The sequence below is a fragment of the Garra rufa genome, chromosome 7 (assembly GCF_049309525.1).
Source record: "Garra rufa chromosome 7, GarRuf1.0, whole genome shotgun sequence".
Lineage (NCBI taxonomy): Eukaryota > Metazoa > Chordata > Actinopteri > Cypriniformes > Cyprinidae > Garra > Garra rufa.
Window position 1 is genome coordinate 40263071 of NC_133367.1, and position 26227 is coordinate 40289297.

At 34.4% G+C, this 26227-nt stretch overlaps 1 protein-coding gene across 1 annotated transcript; it reads left to right on the plus strand.

Annotated features, from left to right (window-relative positions):
* Positions 1–1364: 1364 nt before the first annotated feature.
* On the plus strand, positions 1365–20729 carry LOC141338162 (metabotropic glutamate receptor 7-like). The gene is made up of 3 exons (XM_073843719.1): positions 1365–1370; positions 4319–4565; positions 19339–20729. Exons 1-3 carry the CDS (start codon positions 1365–1367, stop codon positions 19386–19388), a joined length of 303 nt encoding a protein of 100 aa, XP_073699820.1. The 3' UTR covers positions 19389–20729.
* The last annotated feature ends 5498 nt before the right edge of the window (positions 20730–26227 follow it).

The following is a 26227-nucleotide window of genomic DNA, read 5'->3' on the forward strand; positions in this document are numbered from 1 at the left end:
GCTACATCATTGTGGCCAAACAATTCAATTTTTGTTTCATCTGACCATAAAACAGAAGACCAGAAGTCTTCTTCTTTGTCCAGATGAGCATTTGCAAAGGCCTAGCGGGCTTTTGTGTGCCTTATCTGGAGAAGTGGTGTCCTTCTTGGTCTGCGTCTGTGGAACACAGTGGTGTTCAGTGTCTGTTGGACTGTCTGCCTTGAGATGTCGCCACCAGCAGAGCCCAGATTCATCAGGATGGCCTTGGTGCTGATCCTTGGATTCTTTTTTACCTCTCTCACTATCCTCCTGGCCAGCACAAGTGTCACTTTTGGCATTTTTCACAGTGCGGAACGTCTTGTATTTTTTAATAATACTTTGCACTGTAGCCACTGGAACTTCAAAACATTTAGATATGGTCTTATAGTCCTTTCCTGAGCAGCCACAATGTGCAGCCGCAGGTCCTCAGTGAGCAGAGAGCTTCTGTTTTTCACCTGTTGAGTTGATTAAAACAGCTGTTTCCAATGAATCAGAGCAATTAGGATGCTTTAGAACAACTTGGACTATTTGGAATGGTATAGAACTTTTTCCCATAGACTGTGACAGTTTGCAAAGGGTATGAATAATTTTGGACATGCCAATTTTTGTTCAAATGTAAATAAAAGTTAAGAAATATTTTTTCCACAATGATGCCTCTTGTACATCGTCTTATTAGCTTTTGGGAGAAAGCTGTGTCATTTCCGGTAAATAATAATAAAAAGAAAAAAAATCGGCTGGTTGAATAAAAGTAACTTTAAGTCAGAATTTGCCAGGGGTATGAATAATTTCGGGCTTGACTGTACTTATAAATTATACAATTTAAATTTTGACTTCATCTCATTTCGTGTACTTGCACAAAATTGCAAGTTGTACATTAATGAGTTTTTAATAGTGACTGACTTTAATCAGTTCAGATTGGTTCTTGCACAACAAAATATAGTGTTGTTTACTACAGCTGTTCAAGACAAGCTTAAATAAAGTCAACAGAGGTTGCTTTTATCGCAGTTTGCTTTGAGACGTCACACCTGGTTTGGACATGCTGTTGGAGGTGAATATAGTTTCTATCAAGTCAAGCATGCTGGATTTCTCTCATCTATTGCAGTGTCAGCATCACACATCTCACCGGCCAATGAGAAGCTGAAGAATCAGGTGTCGATCTCTGTCGCACGACGGTTCGTGTCAGTTCGCTGCATTTGCACTTTGGATGGGGAAATTAATTTGACAGCCCTGGAGGTTTTCACACTTTTTCCTTCAGACTTTTTTAAGGTTGTGTGATTCGAGAGCCGGCGGGAATTCAGTTACCCGGCTGTTCGACTTGTGAACATTACTCCCAGAACATGCAAAAAATGGAGGTACAAGTCAAATATGGGCCATGCACATTTTCTGTGGTCTATTGTTGGCGTATGATCGATTTCAGATAAAACAACCCCTAACTGTTGCGTAGAACAAAACAAACAGTGGTTGATGTTGATTAGAGCTTTAGTTTTTTTCTTTTACTATATGAACTTGCATTAACTGTCTGTGGATCTTTTATCTGCTTTTGTCTTCACTTTTTAAAATGGACAATTTGTTCCTTCATTTTCACTGGATTAGTTGGTTTATTAGCAGCTGGTAGAAACGTTGGGCGTCATTCACGAGCACAGCACATTTCAGTGACAATTTGTGTTTTTTTGAGCGATTTTCACAATTCAATCCATGAATGGGTGCCCTCGCCTTCATCGAGACGCACCCGTGACCTTTCTAACAGGCTTTGAACTCACAGTACATTAAAGATTAAACACACTGAGGATATCGGTAATTACATAGTTGCCAGAGTGCCGTTAACAGCCACATGAAATGAATTTTTGCCGTAGTACTAATGTGATACGGCCGCGGCATGAAAGCCTTCATTATGATACTTCGACAAGCTCCTTTTTTTCATACAAGAAAAGTACATCTGTGCTAGAGCAATGACAGCAGCTCCAGTTTTTAAGGACGATTATCATCCATTTGGCTTTGAATTCTCCCTCCAGGACGTCAATATTGAGCGCCTTTGGAACTGACCTGTTCGCATTTGATTTTATTCTTCATTTCGTCTCGATTCCCATCCTGGAATTCGCAGAATGGACTGCATAATTCATGAACTACCAACTAGAGCTATGTTAAAATTGTAATCGTTCTCATTTTGATGAACCGATGTCGATTCTCGAAGATATAATGCAACACAAAATGAAAATTTACTGTTAATTTACTCACCCTCAGGGCATTCAAGATGTAGATTTTTTTTTTAACTTCAAAGTGGATTTTTAGATGAAACTTTGGTCCTTGGTGATTCACAATACCCAAGTCAGTGGCTGCAACTTGTTGAGAAGAAAATAAAAGCATATCAAAGATCACAAAATTATTACCAGTGGCTCCTGACAATATATCAATGTATTATAACGTGAAACATTCAGTCTGTGCAAGAAACTGAACATTATTTACTACCTGTAATTCAGCCACAAACAAGGAAATCTGATTCATTTCCATGAAATTGTGAATTCAGTCAGCTGTTTCAATTTCGACTGTGTAAACACACAATGAGGTAAAGTATACTATTAAATTATCAACGTGTATTATATTAGGTAATAAAGCACCCAATAATGATGTAAAAACGTTTTGGGTGAACTACGCCTTTAAATCCCAAGAATCGATCTAAGCCGTTTACAGTTGATGCCTGAACAAAACGAAACGAAACATCGACTAAATCGCAACAAGGTTGGTGCTTTACTTTCTATATTAAACAAAGTCTCAGCTTTCAAATACTGTCGATTTTATTAGGAAATTCAAACAATAAATACCGTTTTGGCGCTCTTTTGTAGCCGCGTCAGTTCAAACTGCACATCAACCGATCTTCGCATCCTCTTTACTACCAGATATATTCATGAAATTGATCAATCAGTGTTTCAACCGCGGAAAGACCTCAATGAAACAGCTTGTAAACAATGTCCTCTAGCAACGTCATATTTACCTCAGGAAAGCCATACAATGGCCATAAACAGGCTAGTTAGCTAGAAAAATGAACTAGAAAAGAGCATTTTGTCAAATATGTGCACTACAGTACATATTTATTATACTTTTACGTACATGTACTGTATGCTAATAGGCTATGTGTAATCATAAAACTCTCTTAGGCATTTTTGTTTACAAATCACATCAATATAGTAGGCTGTGCCAAGTGACAAGGTTTATTGTATAGTTTATAATATTAGTTTAGACGTTTTTTTTTTTTTTTTTACATGTACTGTAACAGGTTGCCTGTATGTCCAAATGAATTGATATCGAATTGAATTGAGATTGAAATTGAATCAAACTTTTTTTTTTACATGTACTGTACCTGATTCCTTATAGCTAAATGAATTGATATCAAGTTGCATTAAATCACGATCAAAATTTAATTGAATCATTTTTTATGTATGTATTTATCTATCTATTTATTTATTTATTTGTTTTACATACACACACACACACACACACATATATATATATATATATATATATATAAACACTATATTAAAATATTTCAAATATATATTATAAACTTTAGATTGTACCATGGCAAGTTCAGTAATTTCATGAACAAATTTATACGTTTTTTTGTTGTTTGTTTGTTTGTTTTTGTATTTCCAAAAGTTATATATATATAATGTGTATGTAATGTGTATATATATATATATATATATATATATATACTTACTTTTTTAAAATCCAAACTATATTAAACACTATATTAAAATATTTCAAATATATATATATAGTCATTAATTTTAATGAACCAAATTGCAGTTTAAGATTTTTGTTTTTAAGTTCCCAAAAAAGTTAGTATATGTCATTTTTGTGGATTTTTTTTTTTTTTTTTTTTTTTTTTTTTTGGTAATGAATGAATGTTAATAATTTTTTGTCATTTTTTTTTTACTCTACCTGATACACTTTATATATCCAAATGAATTGATATCAAATCAAATTGAATTAAGAAGAGAATATTTTTTTCACATGTGCTGTAGACTGTCTGTATCCAAATAAATTGATATAGAGTCGAATTGAATCAAAATCGAATTAAATCGCAAGCTTGTGAATCAAAAACAAATCAAAGAGTGAAATTTGTCTCTATACCCAGTTCTACTACAAAAATTACACTTTTATATCTCTTTTTCAGGTCTTTATAAAAGTTTATTATTATTATTATTATTATTATTATTATTATTATTATTATTTATTAAGCCTCTTTAGTCAACTTCCTTGCTGTAATAAAAGTTTTTCTTCGTTTTTTTCCCTCCTAAAGCTCTACATCCAGACCACTACGCTGACCATCTCCATGAATCTGAGCGCGTCCGTGGCTCTGGGAATGCTCTACATGCCCAAGGTCTACGTCATCATCTTCCACCCGGAGCTCAACGTACAGAAACGCAAGCGCAGCTTCAAGGCCGTGGTGACGGCGGCCACCATGTCCTCACGTCTCTCGCACAAACCCAGCGACCGGCCGAACGGCGAGGCCAAAACTGAGCTGTGTGAAAATGTGGATCCCAACAGTAAGTAACATAACTTTTTATTTGTTGTTTAACGTGGACGTTGAGGAAGTTGATACTGTATGTTTGCTCATGATGAATTCAGATGGCTTTATACTGCAAATTTGGCATTTGATAATGGAATGAATAAATAAAAAGAAAATAAATACAAATAATATTTTCGATCACATGAGCAGATGTAAGATATCAAAACTAAATAATGTGATTTTTCACATTATTATGCATGGTTTATGGCTTTTCGCACCAATCACTGTACTGTTTTTTAATTAGAGGACCAATAAAAATGAACAAATAAGCTTTTTGAATGTAATTTTTTAAATAATATCCGACGTTAAGTCATGTTAAACACACAAACGTACACATTATAATTACATCTATATCACATCTATATCTATATATAATTATAGATCAAATATATCGTAATTTTTTGTTATATTTGATCATTACTAATATGTATTTATTTTTTGCTTAAAATTATAAAGGTAGAAAAGCTTCATCAATTAAAAAAGAACAAAAAATATAAAAAAAAACCAAATATAAACAAACATTAAATACATACAATATAAATACATATATTTACACAAAAATATTTATTTTTTATTTGTATATATAATTATTTTCATTAAATTAACAGTTTTGTAAAATGATGATGATTATTATTATCAATTATTATTATTTATTAGTATTATTAATTTGTATTTGTTTAAAGTAACTCACTTCTATTTAATACTTGTATTAAACAAGAACCCATCGATAATATTAATTAATAATAATATTAATTTATTTGTAATTGTTTCAAAGTAAATTAATTTAATTAAATAATTTATTTAATATTTTTAACAAGGACACATTGATTTGATCAAAATTATTATTATTATTTTTATTTGTTTAAAGTAATTCAGTTTAATTTATTAATTTTAAATATGGACACATTGATTTGATCAAAATCATTATTATTATTATTATTATTATTATTATTATTAATAATTATCATTTATTAGTATTATTATTAGAATTATTAATTTTTATTTGTTTAAAGTAATTAACTTTTATTTAATATTTGTATTAAACAAGAACATATTGATTTGATCAAAATAATAATGATAATATTAATAATATTATTATTAATTTATTTGTAATTATTTCAGAGTAAATTAATTTAATTGATTAATTTATATAATATTTTATTAAACAAGGACACATCGATTTGATCAAAATTATTATAATTATTATTATTATTATTATTTTATTTAAAGTAATTCAATTTAATTGATTAATTTTAAACATGGACACATTGATTTAATCAAAATTATTATTATTATTATTATTATTATTATTATTATTAATTATTATTTATTAGTATTATTAATTTGTGATTTGTTTAAAGTAATTCACTTTTATTTAATATTTGTATTTAACAAGACTAGATCAATTTGATCAAAATAATAATAATGTTATTATTATTAATAATTATTATTACTTATTAGTATTATTATTAGTATTATTAATTTGTAATATGTTTAAAGTAATTCACTTTTATTTAATATTTGTATTTAACAAGATTACACCGATTTGATCAAAATAATAATGTTAATATTAATAATATTATTATTCATTTATTTGTAATTGTTTCAAAGTAAATTAATTTAATTGATTAATTTATATAATATTTTATTAAACAAGGACACATCGATTTGATCAAAATTATTATTATTATTAATTTTATTTATTTTATTTATTAGTAGTAGTAGTAGTAGTCGTATTACTATAGTAAACTTTATATTAAATAAATATTAAAAACCTTTTAAATGTATACTTATATAATATTGCACATAACAACTTTGATGTAAATGTATTTATTTATAACGGTAGCAGAGCATATTTTTTGTAACTTATTTAATCCTTTACAAATCATCACAAAGAGGATGATTCAGTATATCAAAATATTACAGTTACTCTTAAAATTATATAATTTATTGGTATGTACTGGGTATTATTTTTATTTTAATATATTGGATAATATAATTATTTATGCCATGTTACCAGAAAAAAAAATATTTATTAATTTATTTATTTTATAGATTTACAAAATCGTATATATGTAAATTCTAATAAATTCGGAAGTAGTAATCTGAGTGCTTATACCATAAATGCTTCTGTCAAAATCACCTACAAATATGTAACCATTATCTCAATGTTCTTGGCCCTTAAAGTTGCTTTCCCTTCAGCCGGTGGGTGTAAAAGCGAGCTCATGTCCCAGAGTGCAGTGCTTGCAAGATTCATTGCAGAATGTCACCATGAGCTGAAATTCTGTTGCTTTGGCCTGTTGCTTGTTGCAGCATGAGCTGGTGTCAGATATAATGGAATGAAGTCGTCTGCTGAGAATGACCACATCTCCTCTAATGAACACGAGCTGGTGGGCCGCACACCGCAGAGAGAGAGAGAGTAATAGCGCAGGACTGGTTTGAGCCCAGAGGATTAGCATGTCGTCACTGTCAAAGGAAAGCCACGGCTCTTTGAAAAGGGAATGAAATTTGGGGAGATGAAAAGCACTTTTGCTGTTGTTTATGCGGCTTTAACTCGAAAAAAATGCAGGTCTATGCAATCTTTCAGCTGCTTTTGGGTTTCCAAATAACTACAGCACATAAAGAAGAGAAATTAATTACCAAAAATAATGCCGTCAAAGCTTTTTTTTTCTGACAGTGGCCGTGCTTTCCCGCGTTATTAGATAGATATGTCATTCTTAGATGGGAAAAATGGCATATCCAAAGTCACAGATCTGTGCTAAAATACACCCAGCTTGAAATTCAGTTTCTTGGCTGTTTGGACCAATCAGAATCGCTGCTTTGCTTCTATTGGACCAATCAGAACCGGCTCACCAAGTACTGTTTTTTTCCCAACAGGCTAATTCTCATAATTTATCAGGTAAGACCAAATTAATCTTCTACCTTTGGTTTTGACCTTGCTCGCTTTCGAACGCTGGGGGAAAGGACGAGGTGGAAATACTAATCGGCCTTTTGTGGCCATTTATCAAAACTCGATGACGGTCCCATAGTGTCACTCGATAGCACTAGAGAATGAAAACCATCTCAATCCTGCACTAATGCTGGGAAAATGGTACGTTTTGTTAGGATAGACATCAACAATTAAGTGTCAATATGCCCTAATTTGTAAACTTGTAAATAAAAAAAATATTATTATTTATTATTTTTACTTTACAAGAAACATTTCTGCAAAAAAAAATCACATTTACTTGTCCTTTTTTGTAGTTATTTATGAATTCCTTTTTTGTCTAGTGTACAGTTGTGTTTAAATGGAAAAAAAAGTTCATAAAATACATTTTTTTTTCTTTTTTACTAGTCTACTATATTAATCAAATTTATGCTAAACGCTAATAATGAAACATTGTTTTATCCCTGTTTTGAAATCCAGTTTTATTTGTTCCCCGAATTCCATTAATTAAATAATTCATTCATTCATTCATTCATTTATTTATTTAAAATACGATTTTTTTTTTCCGTTTTAACTTTTTTGGATTTAGTTTTTATTTATTTAATTTTTTCTAGACTCTGTTTTAATAATTAAATTATTATTTTTTTTGTCTAATTAATTGAAATCATGAAACTTACACAATTTACAAGCAATCTATTAAAAGTTCAACAAATATTACATTTACATTACATTTTAATGATTTTTTTTTCTCAAATTTAGTTTTATTTTCACTAAAATTGTCCATTAATTTTATGAATTCCTTTTTAATAGTTTCTTTGCATTTTATTGTAGGTAATAATGTTGTGTATTTAAATTTTTCTGATAAATAAATTGTGGTAAATACATTTTCTGGTAAATATTCCTTATTTTTTTTATATAAGTTTAATAATAATTGTATTGTTAGCAGTAGTACTATCATTACATAAAATCGTTTATACTATGGGGCTCTTGAATGCTTGAATCTGATCGGCTGGCGGACGTTCAAATGGTGTGCATTATTTTCAGGGAAACGCATGGCGAACGTAGACTAGTTTCAGGCAGCACTTGACCGAATTACAAGTCTATATCACTTCGCCATACGATTTCAGTTATTTCAAAGGTCCTTACAGCCCAAAACAGCAAAATGACCAAAACCCACAACGACACTGGCCAAACAAATAAACACAGCAAACAATAGGAAAAAACTTTTCCATGTTATTGCCACAATATTACGTTTTATTATGTACAGAAAGCACATACTTTATTTCTCCCACTCTCTCTCCCTTACAGTTTGCACACACATTAGCATACACGCTAATGTTGTTAGCGCTGTTCTGGCGATTAACAACTTAAAAACTTCATGACAGTTCTCACAAGAGAGGTAACAACGGCGTGGTCTTGAAGAAAATGAACTTAAAGTGTCACTATTAATAAAGACGATGCTGCCGATCACTTTTGAGAGACGCACAGACTTGAGAGAGGTAATTCACCAGCTTAATCTCTCTCCCCACTCTTTCTGTCTCTCTCTCTGTCTGCCTGCCTGTCTAAACTTCTTTATTACCTGCGTTAGTTTGCTATCAACGGCTCAGGTGTCGTTACTAGGTCTAAAATGACGTTTTGGAATTAGCAACGAAGGCATTGGACGAGCTGCGTAAGAAATTAATCCTACTCACTCCGCTTCACGTCACGGCCACATCACCACCTCAGGTGTGCATTATTTTCATAGAATTCAATGGCCCGTCGTCAGTTATTCCTTACATATTTCAGTCACAGTTTCTTCAAGTTAAACCACGGGTTGACGGGTTGCTGTCAAGTCCTTTAAGTTTCTGTTTGTATATGATATGACTATAGATTTTCTCAAAAGAATGGTAAAATGCTCATAAAGTGACTCTCAGAGCAGTTCTAGAGATTATGTTTATGTGTTCATGGACTCATATAGAGACGGCAGAAGCTGAAAACACACACTCGCTTCAGTATAGTGTAATAAATAAAACCACACATTTGCACTATTCATTCACACAGAGACACGCAGAACATGCATATTTATATATAAATATTGTATAGTATTTTTGTAGCTTAATATTCACAGACTAGTCCATATCACGTTTTGATTTAAGTGTAGTGACCAACTTTTGATTTGTTCATCTAGAATTTTAAAATCCATCCAATAAAATCCATTTTTATGACTGGATTCCATGATTCCATCCACGTTTTCCAGATTGCGGAAACCATATGTCCCTAATTAAGATTGCGGCTAATGGCCTTGTGCCATTTAACAACTTGTTTCTCACTTTTGAATACAAGTTGTGCAAAAAATATTTTGAATTTGAAATCTTGGTTCCATTTAACTGAGAAAATAATGCCATACTAAGGCATAAGTCGACGTGAAATGAAAATTTAAAAAAAATGTAGGAAATCAGTAGATGAAAATATCTTTTCATTTGAGATTTTAAGTGGAGATATTATCTGCAAAACAAGATGAGTTTGCTTCATCCACACGCAGAAAGCATTTTACATATTTTATGTTTCCAAGAAGCCAAAGTGTGTCTAAGCAATAATTATGAAACGGTGAACTCAACTGTCAGTGCTAATCAGATGACACGTGGAAGATCCCAAGCTCCAAACGCAAGTCCCACTGCTCAATTCCCCACGCGCCACTGTGATGGCATGGCAGACTCCACCGCGGCTCCCTAAAGAGCCATGAACCATCTGTGTCGGCCTTGCCTGTGCACTCTCTGTTCTTTCTCCCTCCCTCTTCCTCTATATAACACACTCAGACTCTCTAAATTATTTTTATGGGTATGTATGTATATGAATGTCCTGAACCCTGAAATATCTGGCACCCAGGGGAACAGGCGCTAAAACTACTGAGCCGAGATGGCAATGCCAAGAGCGGAAGCTGTAATCATCGCCCTCGTTCCCAACGATTTTGGTGGGGCATGCAAATCCGAGCCTATTTGGTGTGCGAGGCTGAACGGCGACGGACTTCAAATAAGTTCTGACGTCAAATAAAAGCTGAATTTTATGCAACTGTAAACGGTTTGCATTAAAACCAATGTATAGATTTGCTTCAACAGCGATGATGATTCATGAGTCATGTGTTATTTATTCATTTTCACATTGACGCCAAAACACAACAGTGTTTGGGAGCTTTCAACATCATATTCAATATCTTAATGATCCTTACCGTCACAAAAATAGAGAGAGCGTGCAATATTACAGATGTTAATGACCCATATTATAATCTCATCCTAATAAAATATTATAAATGAACACTATAAAATTTTTCTTCCATTGTAAAGATAAGCCTGTGCAAAGAGGCTATTCTCATCCGGTAGACTCTGATTTCTCTTTTAATGACACGTTCACAGTGATTCATAGTGATAAAGTGACCAGAATCCAGCTTCATTCATGAAGCAAAGGCAGTTTCTGTGTAAAATGTTTGTAAAATAATTATTATGTAACTGTAGCATTATGTGCCTTAATGTTCGTGTTGTTTGTAAAAAAAAATTAATATTTTGTAAATTTATTTTGTCTTTTTTTTACATAATTTTATGCTCTATGCAACTAAATTGTGACAATATTGTGTTTAAGTTCATATTTCGCAATTTAAAAGTCATGTTATTATTTGTAAAACCACTCCAACACAGTTGTTGCATTATGAGAGTTAGTATTGTTCGTAAAACTATTTGTAATTTTTTTTTTATTATCTGAAGTTTTTGTATTTAAAACAATTCTTACATAATTATTGCTCAATATAAATATAAATAATATAAATATTACATTATTCACTGTAATTGTCTTTCATAAAACCGCACTCACAGTTATCGCATTATGAGATGTAATTGTAAAAGCATTTGTACATAATTTTCATAATGTATAAAGCCATTCTTACATATTACATTGCATTATGCAATTTAATTGTCAATATAACCATTCTGCAACACAATTGTCTTGTTTGCATGTTTTTAGTAGTTTATGTCGCAGAATGGTTATATAAATGATAACATGACAATAACATTGGATAATGCAATAGTTATGTAGGAATTGTTTTAAACAGGTAACATCACAGTTATTTTGCATAATGCGTAAAATTACATTAACATTTTTTAAATGCTAGCAAGAAAATTGTGTGGCAGAATAGTTATATGAACGATAACATGACAATAACATTGCATAATGCAGTAGTTATGTAAGAATTGTTTTAAACATAACATCGCAATTATGTTGTATAATACGTAAAATGACACAGATATTTAAAAAAAATGCTAACAAGAAAATTGTGTGGCAGAATAGTTATATGAACGATAACATGACAATAACATTGCATAATGCAATAGTTATGTAGGAATTGTTTTAAACATAACATCGCAATTATGTTGTATAATACGTAAAATGACACAGATATAAAAAAATGCTAACAAGACAAATATTTCGCAGAATGGTTATACGAACGATAACATGACAATGACATTGCATAATGCAATAGTTATGTAAGAATGGTTTTTAAACAGGTAACATCACAATTATTTTGCATAATGCGTAAAATTACATTAACATTTTTAAAAATGCTAACAAGACACTTGTTTTGCAGAATGGTTATACGAACGATAACATGACAATGACATTGCATAATGCAATAGTTATGTAAGAATGGTTTTTAAACAGGTAACATCACAATTATTTTGCATAATGCGTAAAATTACATTAACATTTTTAAAAATGCTAACAAGACACTTGTTTTGCAGAATGGTTATATGAACGATAACATGACAATTACATTGCATAATGCAATAGTTATGTAAGAATGGTTTTTAAACAGGTAACATCACAGTTATTTTGCATAATGCGTAAAATTACATTGACATTTTTTAAATGATAACAAGACAATTGTGTGGCAGAATGGTTATATGAACAATCACATGACAATTACATTGCATAATGCAATAGTTATGTAGGAATTGTTTTAAACATAACATCGCAATTATGTTGTATAATACGTAAAATGACACAGATATAAAAAAAATGCTAACAAGACAAATATTTCGCAGAATGGTTATATGAACGATAACATGACAGTTACATTGCATAATGCAATAGTTATGTAGGAACTGTTTTAAACAGGTAACATCACAATTATGTTGCATAATGTGCAAAATTACGTAAAAATATTTTTAAAATGCTATCAAGACAATTATGTAATCTTACGCATTATGCGACATCATTGTGATGTTACGTGTTTAAAACCATTCTTACGTAACTATTGCATTATGCAATATATTTGTCATGTTATCATTCATGTAACCATTTTGCGACAATTGTTTTGTTAGTATTTAAAAAATATTTTTATGTAACTTTACGCATTATGCGACAAAATTGTGATGTTACCTGTTTAAAACCATTCTTACATAATTATTGCATTATGCAATGTAATTGTCATGTTATCATTCATATAACCATTCTGCGACATAATTGTCTTGTTAGTATTTTTTTTAAATATTTTAAATAATTTTACGTATTATGCTAAATAATTGTGATATTGTCTTTAAAAAAATTCTTACATAATTATTGTATGATGCAATGTAATTGTCATGTTATCGTTCATATAACCATTCTGTGCTATAATTGTCTCGTTAGCATTTTTAAAAATAAGAAACTCTGATCATTGTGATGCCACTGTGTGATGCCCTGATTTTCTTCCCTCCATACCTGACGTTCTGCTGTCAGGCCTGTGTTTTCTAGACTCTTTCCATCCCATGAGTACTATAGATGTGAGACCAGACCCATTAAGACATTTATAGTGTGCCGCGCTATAAGGATGTACTGCAGTAGGTCAGGGGAGAGACGTAATGGCTTCTGGCTGAACTTTGAATATGTGAAAGAATGTGAAATAGATGCTATAATCTGGAGGCATCACAGCAGGTGGGACAAATAAGATCTTTAAAAGGGGTCACATCACCTTTATTTTACAGGAAAATACAGCATACTTGAGTAAACTTGGTTCCATCTTCTGTCTGCCTCCCTAATAATCTTCCAACACTCATAACTGTCAAATAGTCCAAAAAAAAATATTTATTCTTTATACACCTAGCAACATCTCAGTGCACTTTAGAAATGACTTTGGACACCTTTGGAACCTCAAACCATTCTAGAAACCACTCAGAAAACCCTGAAAACCACCCAGAACACCCTAGCAACCTTCTATGAACCTCCCAAAACACTAGCAACCTCTATTTATTTCTTCTGACTCATATTATGTGTATTATAATGTATTTGTTTGTGTTTGCATATTGAGAGCACTTTCCTCAATCCACATTCGTCAAGGCCACATTTGTGAATAGGTGGCTGTCGGAGTGACATTTAACTCAAATACTAAAGGGGCTACTGACACTTAAAGGCCACAATGATCTCTTTACTTGGTAACCTTTACTTTTAAATATTTAGAAGTTAATTTACATGCAGAAGAGCACAAGAAGCATCTGTGGATAAGCACCGTAATTTGAGACTGGAGTCATTTAGTTACATAGAGTCTCTGCAAACACATCAGCGGCAGCTTGTGAAGGTCACGCTGTTATGACTGTAGACATTTGAGGGCTTATTACATAAGGCTTATGCCATATTCATCTGCCTTTTAATTCTGCGTTGCTCTTTCATAAAATAATGAAGACAGTTATTTACATTTATGTTGAGTTTAACTTGCTCAGACTTTGGGTTAGGGATTTTTCCAATTCCGCTACCATTAATATTAAAGTATCAAGTACTGTGTGTAACTACATATCAATGCCATAGAAACAACCCCAGAACACCCTAGCAACCACTCAAAACACCCTGGAAATCACCCAGATTACCCACACAAGCATTACATTCCTAACATCCTAGCAAACACCTAGCAATCTCTCAAAATATCCTAACAACCACCTGTTTAGAACATCCTAGCATTTTATAAAACACCCTAGCAACTACCCAAAACTCCCTGCAAACCACCTAAACCAACCTAGGAATTACCCAGAACAAGCACCCACATAGAACATCATAGTAAGCAATCAGAACACTCTAGAAACCACTTGGAACACAAAAATAACCACCTAAAACACCCTTGAAACCACATAGAAGCATCTCAAAACAACTTAGCAACCATTTTAAACAACCTTGCAACCATCCAGAACATACTAGCAACCACAAAAACACCCTAGCAACCTTCTATCAACAGCAAACATACAGAACACCCAAGCACCTTACTTGAAATATCCTAGCAATCACTAAGAACATCATAGTAGCCACAGAGAGCACCCTAACAACCTTCTAACAGCTATTCAAAGGTAAGCAACCACACTGAACAACACCATAGTAACCATCTAGAGCACCCTAGCAACCTTCTACCAACTTCTCAAAAACTAACAATCCCCCTCTTCTCCCAGAACACCATAGTCACCATCCAGAACACCCTATCAACCTGCAAAAGACCATAGTAACCACCTAGAGCATCCTAGCAACCTTCTACCAACCTCTCAAAAACAAACAACCACCAAGAACACCACAGTAATCACCTAGAGCACCAACTTTTTAAAAACAAGCAGCCACCTAGAACACCATAGCAACCTTCTATCAACAGCAAACACACAGAACACCTCCCTTGGAATATCTTAGCAACCACCCAGAACATCACATCACCACAGAGCACTAGTAACCTTCTACCAGGTGCTCAAAAATAAGGAACCTTGCAAAAGACCATAGGGCATCCTAGCAACCTTCTACCAACCTTTAAAAACAAGCAGCCATCTAAAACATCCTAGCAACCACCCAGAACACTCTGAGAAAAAAAAAAAAAAAAAAAAAACAGAACAAGCACCCACATAGAACATCATTCTAGATGGCTGCCAATTTTTGAGAGGTTGGTAGAAGTTTGCTAGGCCGGGTGCTCGATGTGGTTACTAGGGTGTTCTGGTGGTTGCTGGGATACTCTAGGAGGTTAATATGGTGTTCCTAGTGTTTGCTAGAGTGTTCCGAATGATTACAACCACCCAAAACACCTTAGTAACCACCTAGAGCACCCTAGCAACCTTCTACCAACCTCTCAAAAACAAACACCAGAACACCATAGTAACCACATCGAGCACCCTAGCAACCTTCTACCAACCTCTCAAAAATTGGCAGCCATCTAGAACATCCAAGCTACCACCCAGAGAAGCCCTTGCAACCTAGCACGTCAACACACCATAGCAACCACTCAGATCACATAACCACTCAAATAATCAAGCAACCACCCAGAATACCACAGTAACCTCATTGAGTGCCCTAGCAACCTTCTACCAACCTCTCAAAAACAAACAAACAAACACCAGAACACCATAGTAACCACATCGAGCACCCTAGCAACCTTCTACCAACCTCTCAAAAATTGGCAGCCATCTAGAACATCCTAGCTACCACCCAGAGAAGCCCTTGCAACCTAGCACGTCAACACACCATAGCAACCACTCAGATCACATAACCATTCAAATAATCAAGCAACCACCCAGAATACCACAGTAACCTCATTGAGTGCCCTAGCAACCTTCTACCAACCTCTCAAAAACAAACACCAGAACACCATAGTAACCACCTAAAGCACCCTAGCAAAATTCTACCAACCTCTCAGAACAAACAACCACCTAGAACACCCTAGCAACCACTCAGATAACCCTGGAAACCATCCAGAACATCTAAGAACTTACTCAAAACGTTCTTGCAACCACCCAGAACACCATAACAACCTTCTATCAACAGAAAACACACAGAACACCCAAACACCTCACATGGAATATCCTAGCAATCACCCAAAACACCACAGTTACCACAGAGAGCACCCTAACCTACCAACCTCTCAAAAACATGCAACCACCTAGTAACCATAGAGAGAACCCTAGCAACCCTCTGCCAACCTTTTAAAAAACAAACAACCAGCCAGAACACCATAGTAACCACCTAGAGGACCCTAGCAACCTTCTATCAGCCTCTCACAAAACAAACAACCACCGAGAACGCTCTAGCAACCATCTATCAACCTCCCAGCAACTGCATGTCAACACAGTAATAACCACCTACAAAGACTGGCATGTAATAACTTCTAATTCTTTCAAAAAAAAAAAAAAAAGTAATAATGTAATAGGGTGACCATATTCTGAGAATCCAAAAAGAGGACACCCTCCCCAGGATGGGCTTGACTTGTAAATGTATGCTGAATGCAATTGGTTGCCTTGTGTTTTTTTAACACTATTTTCATCTTTTCTGTTATGTTAAATGCCACATTTGCTTTCCCTTCATAATATTCACTTATGTTGTATATTTGAATATCATAAAATAACACAAGTGAATTACTTTGTTTATTTAACATTAAATCGTTAATTCGAAACCCCTTAAAATATGAATGTTTATATAAAAAATTAGTGTTTGATCATGTCCAAATACACATTCAAATGTATTTAACTAACGTTAATTTTACACTAACTGTAATATAAACACTATATTAGAAAATGTTATCTTTTAAATGGCCAGGATCATTATTGCATATATTATTTAGTAAACTCCTCAAAATATTAACTAAATAGAACTTAACTATATATTAAAATTATTTAATTGAATAAAAGTTACACTTAAGGTGTTTGGTCACATTTGACTGCCAAAGAGTAAGAGAACATATTAATTATGTCTCTTTATCACTCCCCAGAATAAAATGCGATTGTAAAGCGTATTCAGAGTAGTTATCAATAAACGCAATCAATGCACATTATGTGTTAATAATTACTCGAAATTGCTGCAAATATGTGACCCTGGACCACAAAACCAGTCATAAGGTTAAATTTGACAAAACTGAGATGTATACATCACATGAAAGCTCAATAGAGAAGCTTTCTATTGATGTATGGTTTGTTAGAATAGGACAATATTTGGCCAAGATACAACTATTTGAAAATCTGGAATCTGAGGGTGCAAAAAAATCAAAATATTGAGAAAATCACCTTTAAAGTTGTCCAAATTAAGTTCTTAACAATGCATATTACTAATCAAAAATTACATTTGGATATATTTACAGTAGGAATTTGACAAAAAAATCTTCATGGAACATGATCTTTACTTAATTTCCTAATGATTTTTGGCATAAAAGAAAAAACAATAATTTTGACCCATACAATGTATTTTTGGCTATTGCTACAAACATACCCCAGCGACTTAAGACTGGTTTTGTGGTCCAGGGTCACATATAGAAAAACTGCTGTCTATCCTACGTAAACCCATTCAAACACATTGGAACTATTGAGAGCTCCATGAACCACGTGACCGCGTGGCGGCGAGATCAAAGCATGTCGCAACTCTGTTTCTCTATGGCTCTGCAGCGCAGCCAGTGTTACCAGATCGGGTTGACGATTTCCCAAAAGCTCACCAAAACCCGCCCACTTCAACAAAAACCAGCCCAAATTTTAACTGCCAAAATAATGAGAATTTTATTGCCATGTCAAGGTTGATAAGGACCATTTTTATCTATTTAAAAAAAGAATAAAGACAAAATAAAATAAATCTAAATCAATTTCACAGGAATATGGATCAAAACAGTCAGAAAATATGCGTAAAATGTCTTCTTTTCAAAGTGGAAATTAACCGATGACTTTAACCCTTGGAAAAACACATGCATCATTTTCAATGTCAACAGTAAAAATATGCTAATTTCTGTGCAAAAAGTGCACAATAAAGTGATGAGAAACAAATGTAATGTAGCTGGCATTTACGTTCATGCACACACCCACGTTTTCTTATTTCAGTTACAATTATATTTAGAAGTCTTCTATTCATCTCTCACCACATGTAATCCACTTAGACTTTTTATCATGTAACTTGTATTTAGGCCACTTTGCCATCGCAATTACTTAAAATGAATAAATGAATAAGCTGCATATTCAAAATCTTGCCCGTTATAGGGCCAAAACGCCGTCACTCACAAGTCATCACATCTCACTAACGTTAAAGACGTAAATTGATTGACAGGTCTCTGTTAAACTAAGCAAAAATGAGTTGATGACTGCACTACACATTATATTACTGTGATACTTTGAGCTCAAAGGTATTAAAATAACAATGACAAATGATAAAAGCGAAGAAAAAAGCAGCTGATTGGGCGGCTTTTATTTTTTTTAAAGCAGCCCAAATTTTGTCTACCCGCCCAATGCGTTATTCTCCGGTCCAAGCCGATCAAAAGAAGCCCAATTGGGCGGAAACCCGCCCAATCTGGCAACACTGAGCGCAGCTCCTCGTTTGCTTTGTTTTGACAATTGGGTCTTTCACGTCATCAGACAGGTACCTCAGAATAATGCCGGTGGGCAGTGGCTGCATTCAAAGTGTTGAATTAATGACGGTCAGTGAAATGAGGTAAAAAACCCGGACATTTTATGATATTTTACAAAATCCCCCCGGACATAATTTTATAGCCAAAAAGGAGGACATGTCCGGGTAAAAGAGGACGTATGGTCACCCTAAATGTAATAAAATTTGAGAAAAACAAAAAGTAATGGTGATAAAAAGGACGGTAATTCATTACAGTATTATTATCAAAAAATACTTTTTTTTTAGTCAGTTAAATGACATCTGTGGCATTTCATGGCATTAATGGTCTGTCTGTGGATGTTTTCTGTTTCATACCGACAAACTTCACGTCCTTAAAAAGTGTCCCCGTCAGGCCTCCTGACAGGAATCAATGAATTCCTCCCATTTTCAGCAAGAAAAAAAGCAAGAAATGTCAAATGAAAAACTATCTTTAATCTCTCTCTCCTCGCAGGTCCGGCTGCTAAGAAGAAATACGTGAGCTACAATGACCTTGTGATCTGAGGGCCTCCATCACAGGAGGAAGGTGATCGATGGCACTTCCTGGTTTCTCTCAGCTCTTTGGAACAAAAGTAAAGCGGGAAAAAGCTTTCGGTGTCCCTCCGTTTCCATCCTTATTTCGTCCGAGGGCCTGGACAGCGATCGGGCCCTCAGCAAAACAAACGACAGAGGATATCCGTTGATTTTCAACACCTTTAAGAAACACAAAAGAGCAAAACCACCCCCAAAAAAATAAAAATAAAAAAATAACCTGACATCTACAAAAAAAGTAACAGGAATTACAGCCGGAGGAAATAAATTTAGTTGTTTTTTTTCTGCTGGAGGAAACTGATGGGGTGTAACAGCAGCACAAAACCACTGATCGCCTGTCAGTCAAACGTTTGAGGTTGCACTTGGCGTGATGGACCTTCGACAAGGCGTTTCTTCTGACACTCCATCACAGACTTTCTTCAGGGCGTTGATGAATCGACACGGCTTTGGAATGCTGGGCCGCGAGGTCCTCCTCATCTTTACGTGTACTTCCAAACTGCAAGTTTTTGGGATTTTCCGTGCAAATTTGTGTGGTTCTTTCAGCATTTCGGTTTCCTTTTGCTGTTTTTACGTTTCAGTTGAGCGTTTCTTCTTTGGTTTTCCTTGCCTTTTCTGGATGCACATTGTATTAAAGCCATATTCTTCTCTTTGAGATCTCATTCCTGGAATATCGTTTCTTTTTTTTAAGGAATTTCCATTGGTTTGGGCCCTTTAACATGCTAAACGTTACATTCCCACCATGTTTGTAAGGGTTTGTAGACCATTGACTGTGTTTTTAGTGACCTTGAGAGATGTCGCATTGGTTTTACAGTGACTAAACCCCGGTGAACGATGGTGTTTCAGAATTCTTTTTAAAGAAAGTGTTCGCGTAGCAGTTGTCAATGCATGCTTGATATGTTTGATGTTGAAGTAAATGAAACTTTCACCACAGTTCTCTCACAATGGCCTGTTTACGAATGATTTTACAAGCCTTTATTGATTTCCCTCTTTTTACCTTCATGAATTTCTCAGACATTCACTCACTCAAGGCAGAATATGGCTTTAATTTGTCTTGGAATTTTTAACTGCCCTGGAACTTATGGAGAAATTGTGCAAAAGATATGAATATATATTTAAAAAATCTATGAAAAAAAATAAATAAATAAAAAGCATGTATGTTTTCTACTGTTTGTACTAAGTATATTCATGTTGCCCTTGCTGCTTATGTGCTGATATTGTGGAAGACTTTTATGTTTGGCCACTCATGCAACTATACTGTGGTGTTGTCCAAGAATGTACCAACATGAAATAAAACCATTTGGTTATTTTTTATTACTTTTATTATTATTATTATTAGCCTTGAGTTTGGTTGCTTGAATGTATTATTATGTTAAAATTTGGTAAGTAAGTAGGGTCATTTTAAAAGTAAGGTCATTTTTAGGCTAATTTCTTACAAAATATGAATACTAATATATTATATTATATACTGCTCAAAAAAATAAAGGGAACACTATTGTGTACATTGTGTTGGTTAAGTGTATTTTTTGAGCAGTATATTATATTATCATAAAGGTTGGTTGTCAAAAATAAATAAATATAGTTTACTGTATATATATATATATATATATATATATATATATATATATATATATATATATATAATTCTTGTATATTTCTTGTATAATTCTTGTTCAAATATAATTCTTGTTCAAAAATATTCGATTCTATTATATTGGATTAGATTCAATTAGATTACCTGGTGTTTATAGGTTGATTAAAAATAAATTAAATAATTTAATTTAATTTTTTTGTAGTTTACTGTTTAACATTATAAAAAGACTTGTGATTTCAAATAATATAATATGTACTTTTTAGATTTAATTTCTATTTTATATTATATTAGAACAAAACTGCCTTTATCGAAAAATAAATAAATACAATTAAATATAGTTTACTGTTTTACATTATAATATTCTTGTTATTTTCAAATAATAATATATGTATTTTTTATATTTAATTTTATATTTTATAATATTAGAATATTTTTTCTGTTGTTTATAGGGAGATTATCGAAAAAAAATTAAATGTGAAGAAATAAATATAATTATATATAGTTTACTGTATTACATTATAAAATACTTGTGATTTTCAAATAATATAATATGCACTTTTTATATTTAATTTCTATAATTTATTATATTATATTAAAAATTAAATAAAGTTGTTTTCCAAAGAATACAAAAATATTATTATATATTATAAAAATATTATATTATATTATATTATATTATATTATATTATATTATATTATATTATATTATATTATATTATAATAAATTGCCTGTGGTTTATAATATTATAAATAAAGGTTGGTTATCACAAATAAATAAATAAAATAGTTTACAGTTTTACATTATATATAAAATGCTTTTGATTTACATTTTATATTTAATGTCTACATTATATTATATTATATTATATTATATTATATTATATTATATTATTATATAGCTTGAGGTTTATAGGTTGGTCATCACAATAAATAAATAAATAAATAAATATAGTTTAGTGTTTTACGTTATATATAAAATACTTGTACATTTTATATTTAATGTCTGTATTATATTATATTATATATAAAAAATATATATAATGTTTATGGTTTATAGCTTGTTTTACATAAAACAAAAAATATTACAGCATATAATTATATTACAAAGTGCTTGCACACATAAATAAAACACTAGAACAAATCTAGTTTTGAATAGCTGTCATTGGGGAAATGCCTTTTTCCCCAGATTTTTCTTACCAGCAGGTGCATGATTTCAACATCCAGCAAGATTGGCTCAACCAACGGCGTGAGTTTGGGGCGGGGCTATTTTTTGACTGACCAATGGCAGACAGATTCACTATTGGGAAAGTGAGTTTTTTGTTACCTCTGGATGTGCTTCTTTCTTACTGTTTTGATATTTCATAGTTGTCTCTTTTTTCTGATTCTATGTTTGCTCTTTGAATGGACAAAAAAGCAGTTGGGGATTGTTCAGCCTCAGGTAAACCAGGATTGCAGGTAGGAACCTTTTATCAAAAACCACACAGCCAGCTTGATTGTGCTCTTGTAACATTGAGATCTGCTCCCATCTGATATAAATGCTTGTCAATGGAAATAGATGCCTTTTGTTGTCAGATGTTGTAGTTGTAGGGGCTAAAGATGCTACGCTTACCAAAAAACTAATTTTGATTCAGATTCAGTTCAGACTATAACTTATGTAAGCTTCGCCCCACATGGGACAGTGATGGAAACACTTCTGTTTAAGTTCCAGTGTTGGAAAGCCTTTTCTGAATTATAAAATGGGATCAAAGCTGTGTTTGATTGGCATAGCGTTAGCGCACAGACGTGTTCGCGCTTGACAAGTGCTGCACTGTCAGCAGAAGGCGTTGTGTGCTGAAGCTCAGGCCTGTCAGACGATGACAGAGAAACGTCTTTCAATCACAGCTGGAGAGAGAAAGTCTAAAGTGTCTTTAATTCTGGAGCAAGGGAATCTGTGTGGCTTGCAAAACACATTTGCTAAACCACTGTCACGCCTCAACTGTGTGCTAACGCGTCTTTGACTTGTTTACGCGGCAGCAAATGTCACGGCTCAGCGTGTACTGAGGACGTTGATGCACTTGACAAATATCTTGTTTTAGTTTGAATCAGAATTCTTAGTCATTGGTATCAGTTATAACTATGTTAGCAGGCTAGATGGCTAAAAGTATTTTAATCAAACAATCTAATCATCTAACAATGTGCTAAGCTAACAAGCTAATAAGTTAGCTGTATGGTAATTTAACAGGTTAATCAATTAGCCATATAAGAGGGAAAGCTAATTTACTATGTGTATGCTAACTAGTTAGCTTACAAGTTGATGCACTTGCTTATCTTACAAACTGATTAATCAAAATGACAAATATTAAATTCAAATCAAAATGGCATTTTTGTTAGTTGTTGGTACTAGAAGTAAATATAGCTGCAAGCAGAAATTATGGGGCCAAGCACTGCACAGGCAAAATGAGAAGCTAAGCATGGCATGGAGCATCGGACCAACTGCAACAATGAGTAATTAAAGCAAGTTAAGGATGATTGTAATTGAAATGGCTGAAAAATCATAAATACAGCATCTGGTAATATGATTTAATGGATTATCACTTTTGACCAATAGGTGGCACTGTTATCAAATCAATGTGGTGTGTTCTGTTTAAGGTAACAATGGCACACACAAAGTTTGGTGTCAATATGTCAAAGCTTTGCAGAGATACAGCCTCAGACATAATCTGGCATTATGCCTCAAATCTGTTGTGGTGCTATACAAAAACGGTTTTGTCTATCAACACAAAATCCATAACTTTTCATCAGCACTGTCTGATAATAATCTCATTCGATTTTGTTGAAAATCGGACCAACATTCGAGGAGGAGTATGAAAAAATAGGTTTTCAACATAAATCACAATGGCATAATTGGTATCTACTGTATGTTGTCGGCATGACCCAAGGAATAGTCATTATAATAGGCTAATTCAATCAAAAATTATTAGCATTTTTGGAAATTTCATAATCAATGGTTAACGAGAGATTTATTACTCTTGACCAATAGGTGGCATTGTTATCAAATTGATGTGGTGTGTTCTGTTTAAGGTAACAATGACACACACAAAGTTTGGTGTCGATATGTCAAAGCTTTGCAGAGATACAGCCTCAGACATAATCTGGCATTATGCCTCAAATTTGTTGTGGCGCTATACAAAAACGCTTTTGTCTATCAACACAAAATATATAACTTTTCATCAGCACTGTCTAATAATGATTTGATTCGATTTTGATGAAAATCGGACCAACATTCCAGGAGGAGTACGAAAAAATAGGTTTTCATCATAAATCAAAATGGCGGACAAGAAGTTCTGCCTACAATGGCATAATTGTTATCTATGTTTTCGGCATGACCCAGGGAATATTTTGAGACCAGTTTCATTATAATAGGCTAATGCAATCAAAAATGATTAGCATTTTTGGAAATTTCATAATCAATAGTTAATGAGTAATGACTAATAGGTGGCGCTGTTACCAAATTTAAGTGGCGTGTGAGGTGACAATGGCACATACAAAGTTTGGTGTAAATATGTAAAAGTTTTGCAGAGATACAGTCTCAGATGCAGTTTGGCATCTTTCCAGCAAATTTGCTGATGCGCTAAATGGAAACCATTTTGTATATTGACACGAAATCCATAACTTTTTGTTACAGCTTGGTCTTAAGATGATGTGAGTCAAATTTGGTGAAAATCTAAAATGGTCTAGGGGGAGTCAGAAAAAGTAGGTTTTCAACATGAATTGAAATGGCGGACAGGAAGTTCATCCAATTATGGCAAAATTGGTAGCTGTCACAGCTCTGTCTGTCATTGGTTTCACCCATTGTCTCCCCCTGCCATTCTGTTGTCATTTGGTTTAGCCCTCGTCACCGTCATCTGTTACACCTGTCCTTGTAATTATTAGTCATCTGTGTCACCTGTGTTTGATAATTAGTTTGCCTTTATAAGTCTGTCTTTGAGTTTAGTCTTTTGTCGGTCTTTAACGTTGAATGTCGTGTGTAAGTGTTCCTGCCTGATCCTGCCTGTTCCTGCATTGTTCTTCTTGAAGTATTATATAAAATATATTGTTAATTGTTAATCTTGTCTTTCGTCTCGTCTCGTCCTGCACACACCCCTGACAGAAAGACCGACCCAAAACAGTTCACGGCGTCTTCCCCTGCGTTTATTTTCCGTTTTTTTTTGTATCAGAGTTTTTTTTTTTTTTTCCCCCCATCATGGATGATCCCGCCGTCCTCATCCTCCTCCTGAAGCAGGGGAACCGCTCTCTCGAGGACCACACCAGAGACTTCATATTCCTCGCCCCGTTAACGCACTACCCGGACAGTTGCCTATGCACGTTCTTCTGCGTCGGACTCAATGATACCATCAAGAGGCAGCTGTCCGGGGAGGGTCCTCGAGAGAGCCTTGCCGGATACATCGAGTGGGTGCTGGCGTCCAGTGGATCTCCCTGGACTGTCGGCTTCGTCGAGGAGGACGTCAGCCCCACTCACGACCCAGAACCCAGCCAAACATCACCCCGACATGCGGAGTTACAGCCCGAGCCCACCGCAGATGGAGTGCCAGAGCCGAGAGTGACAGAGCCTGACCCATCTGACCAGGTGCGAGAGCCGGCATCAACATCCGTGACGGTGGATTGTCACGTGGAGCGAGAGAGGGCGATAGAGAGCCCTGCCCACTGCACCACCGCTGAGGGTGAGCTGGGATCTAATTCTGGGGATTTAATAGACTTCTTCTCGGATCTTGCCCAAGATAACTCATGTGACTTAATAGACTTTTTCTCTGAGCCACTGACCTGCATAGACTTCCCTCCCACCCGCCCTCGACTGTCTGAATCTGTCTGGTCCCCGCTGGTTCCGCCCAGCCGTCCTGAGTCCCCGCTGGTTCCGCCCAGCCGTCCTGAGTCCCCGCTGGTTCCGCCCAGCCGTCCTGAGTCCCCGCTGGTTCCGCCCAGCCGTCCTGAGTCCCCGCTGGTTCCGCCCAGCTGCCCAAAGTCTCCCAGGTCAGCAGTCAGTCCCCCAGCTCACCCTCAGCCCACCACCTGTGCAGTGGGCTCGCCGCGGGACTGCCAGCTTCCATCGGCGTCTCGGCTGGAGGATCCCTCAGCTCCGCCTCCAGCCTCCGAGTCCAGGACTCCGCCTCGGCCCTTCGACCCCGCGGTTCCACCACGGCTCTCGACGCCCTCCTCTTCACCGTCGCCCGTCGATCCACCAGCT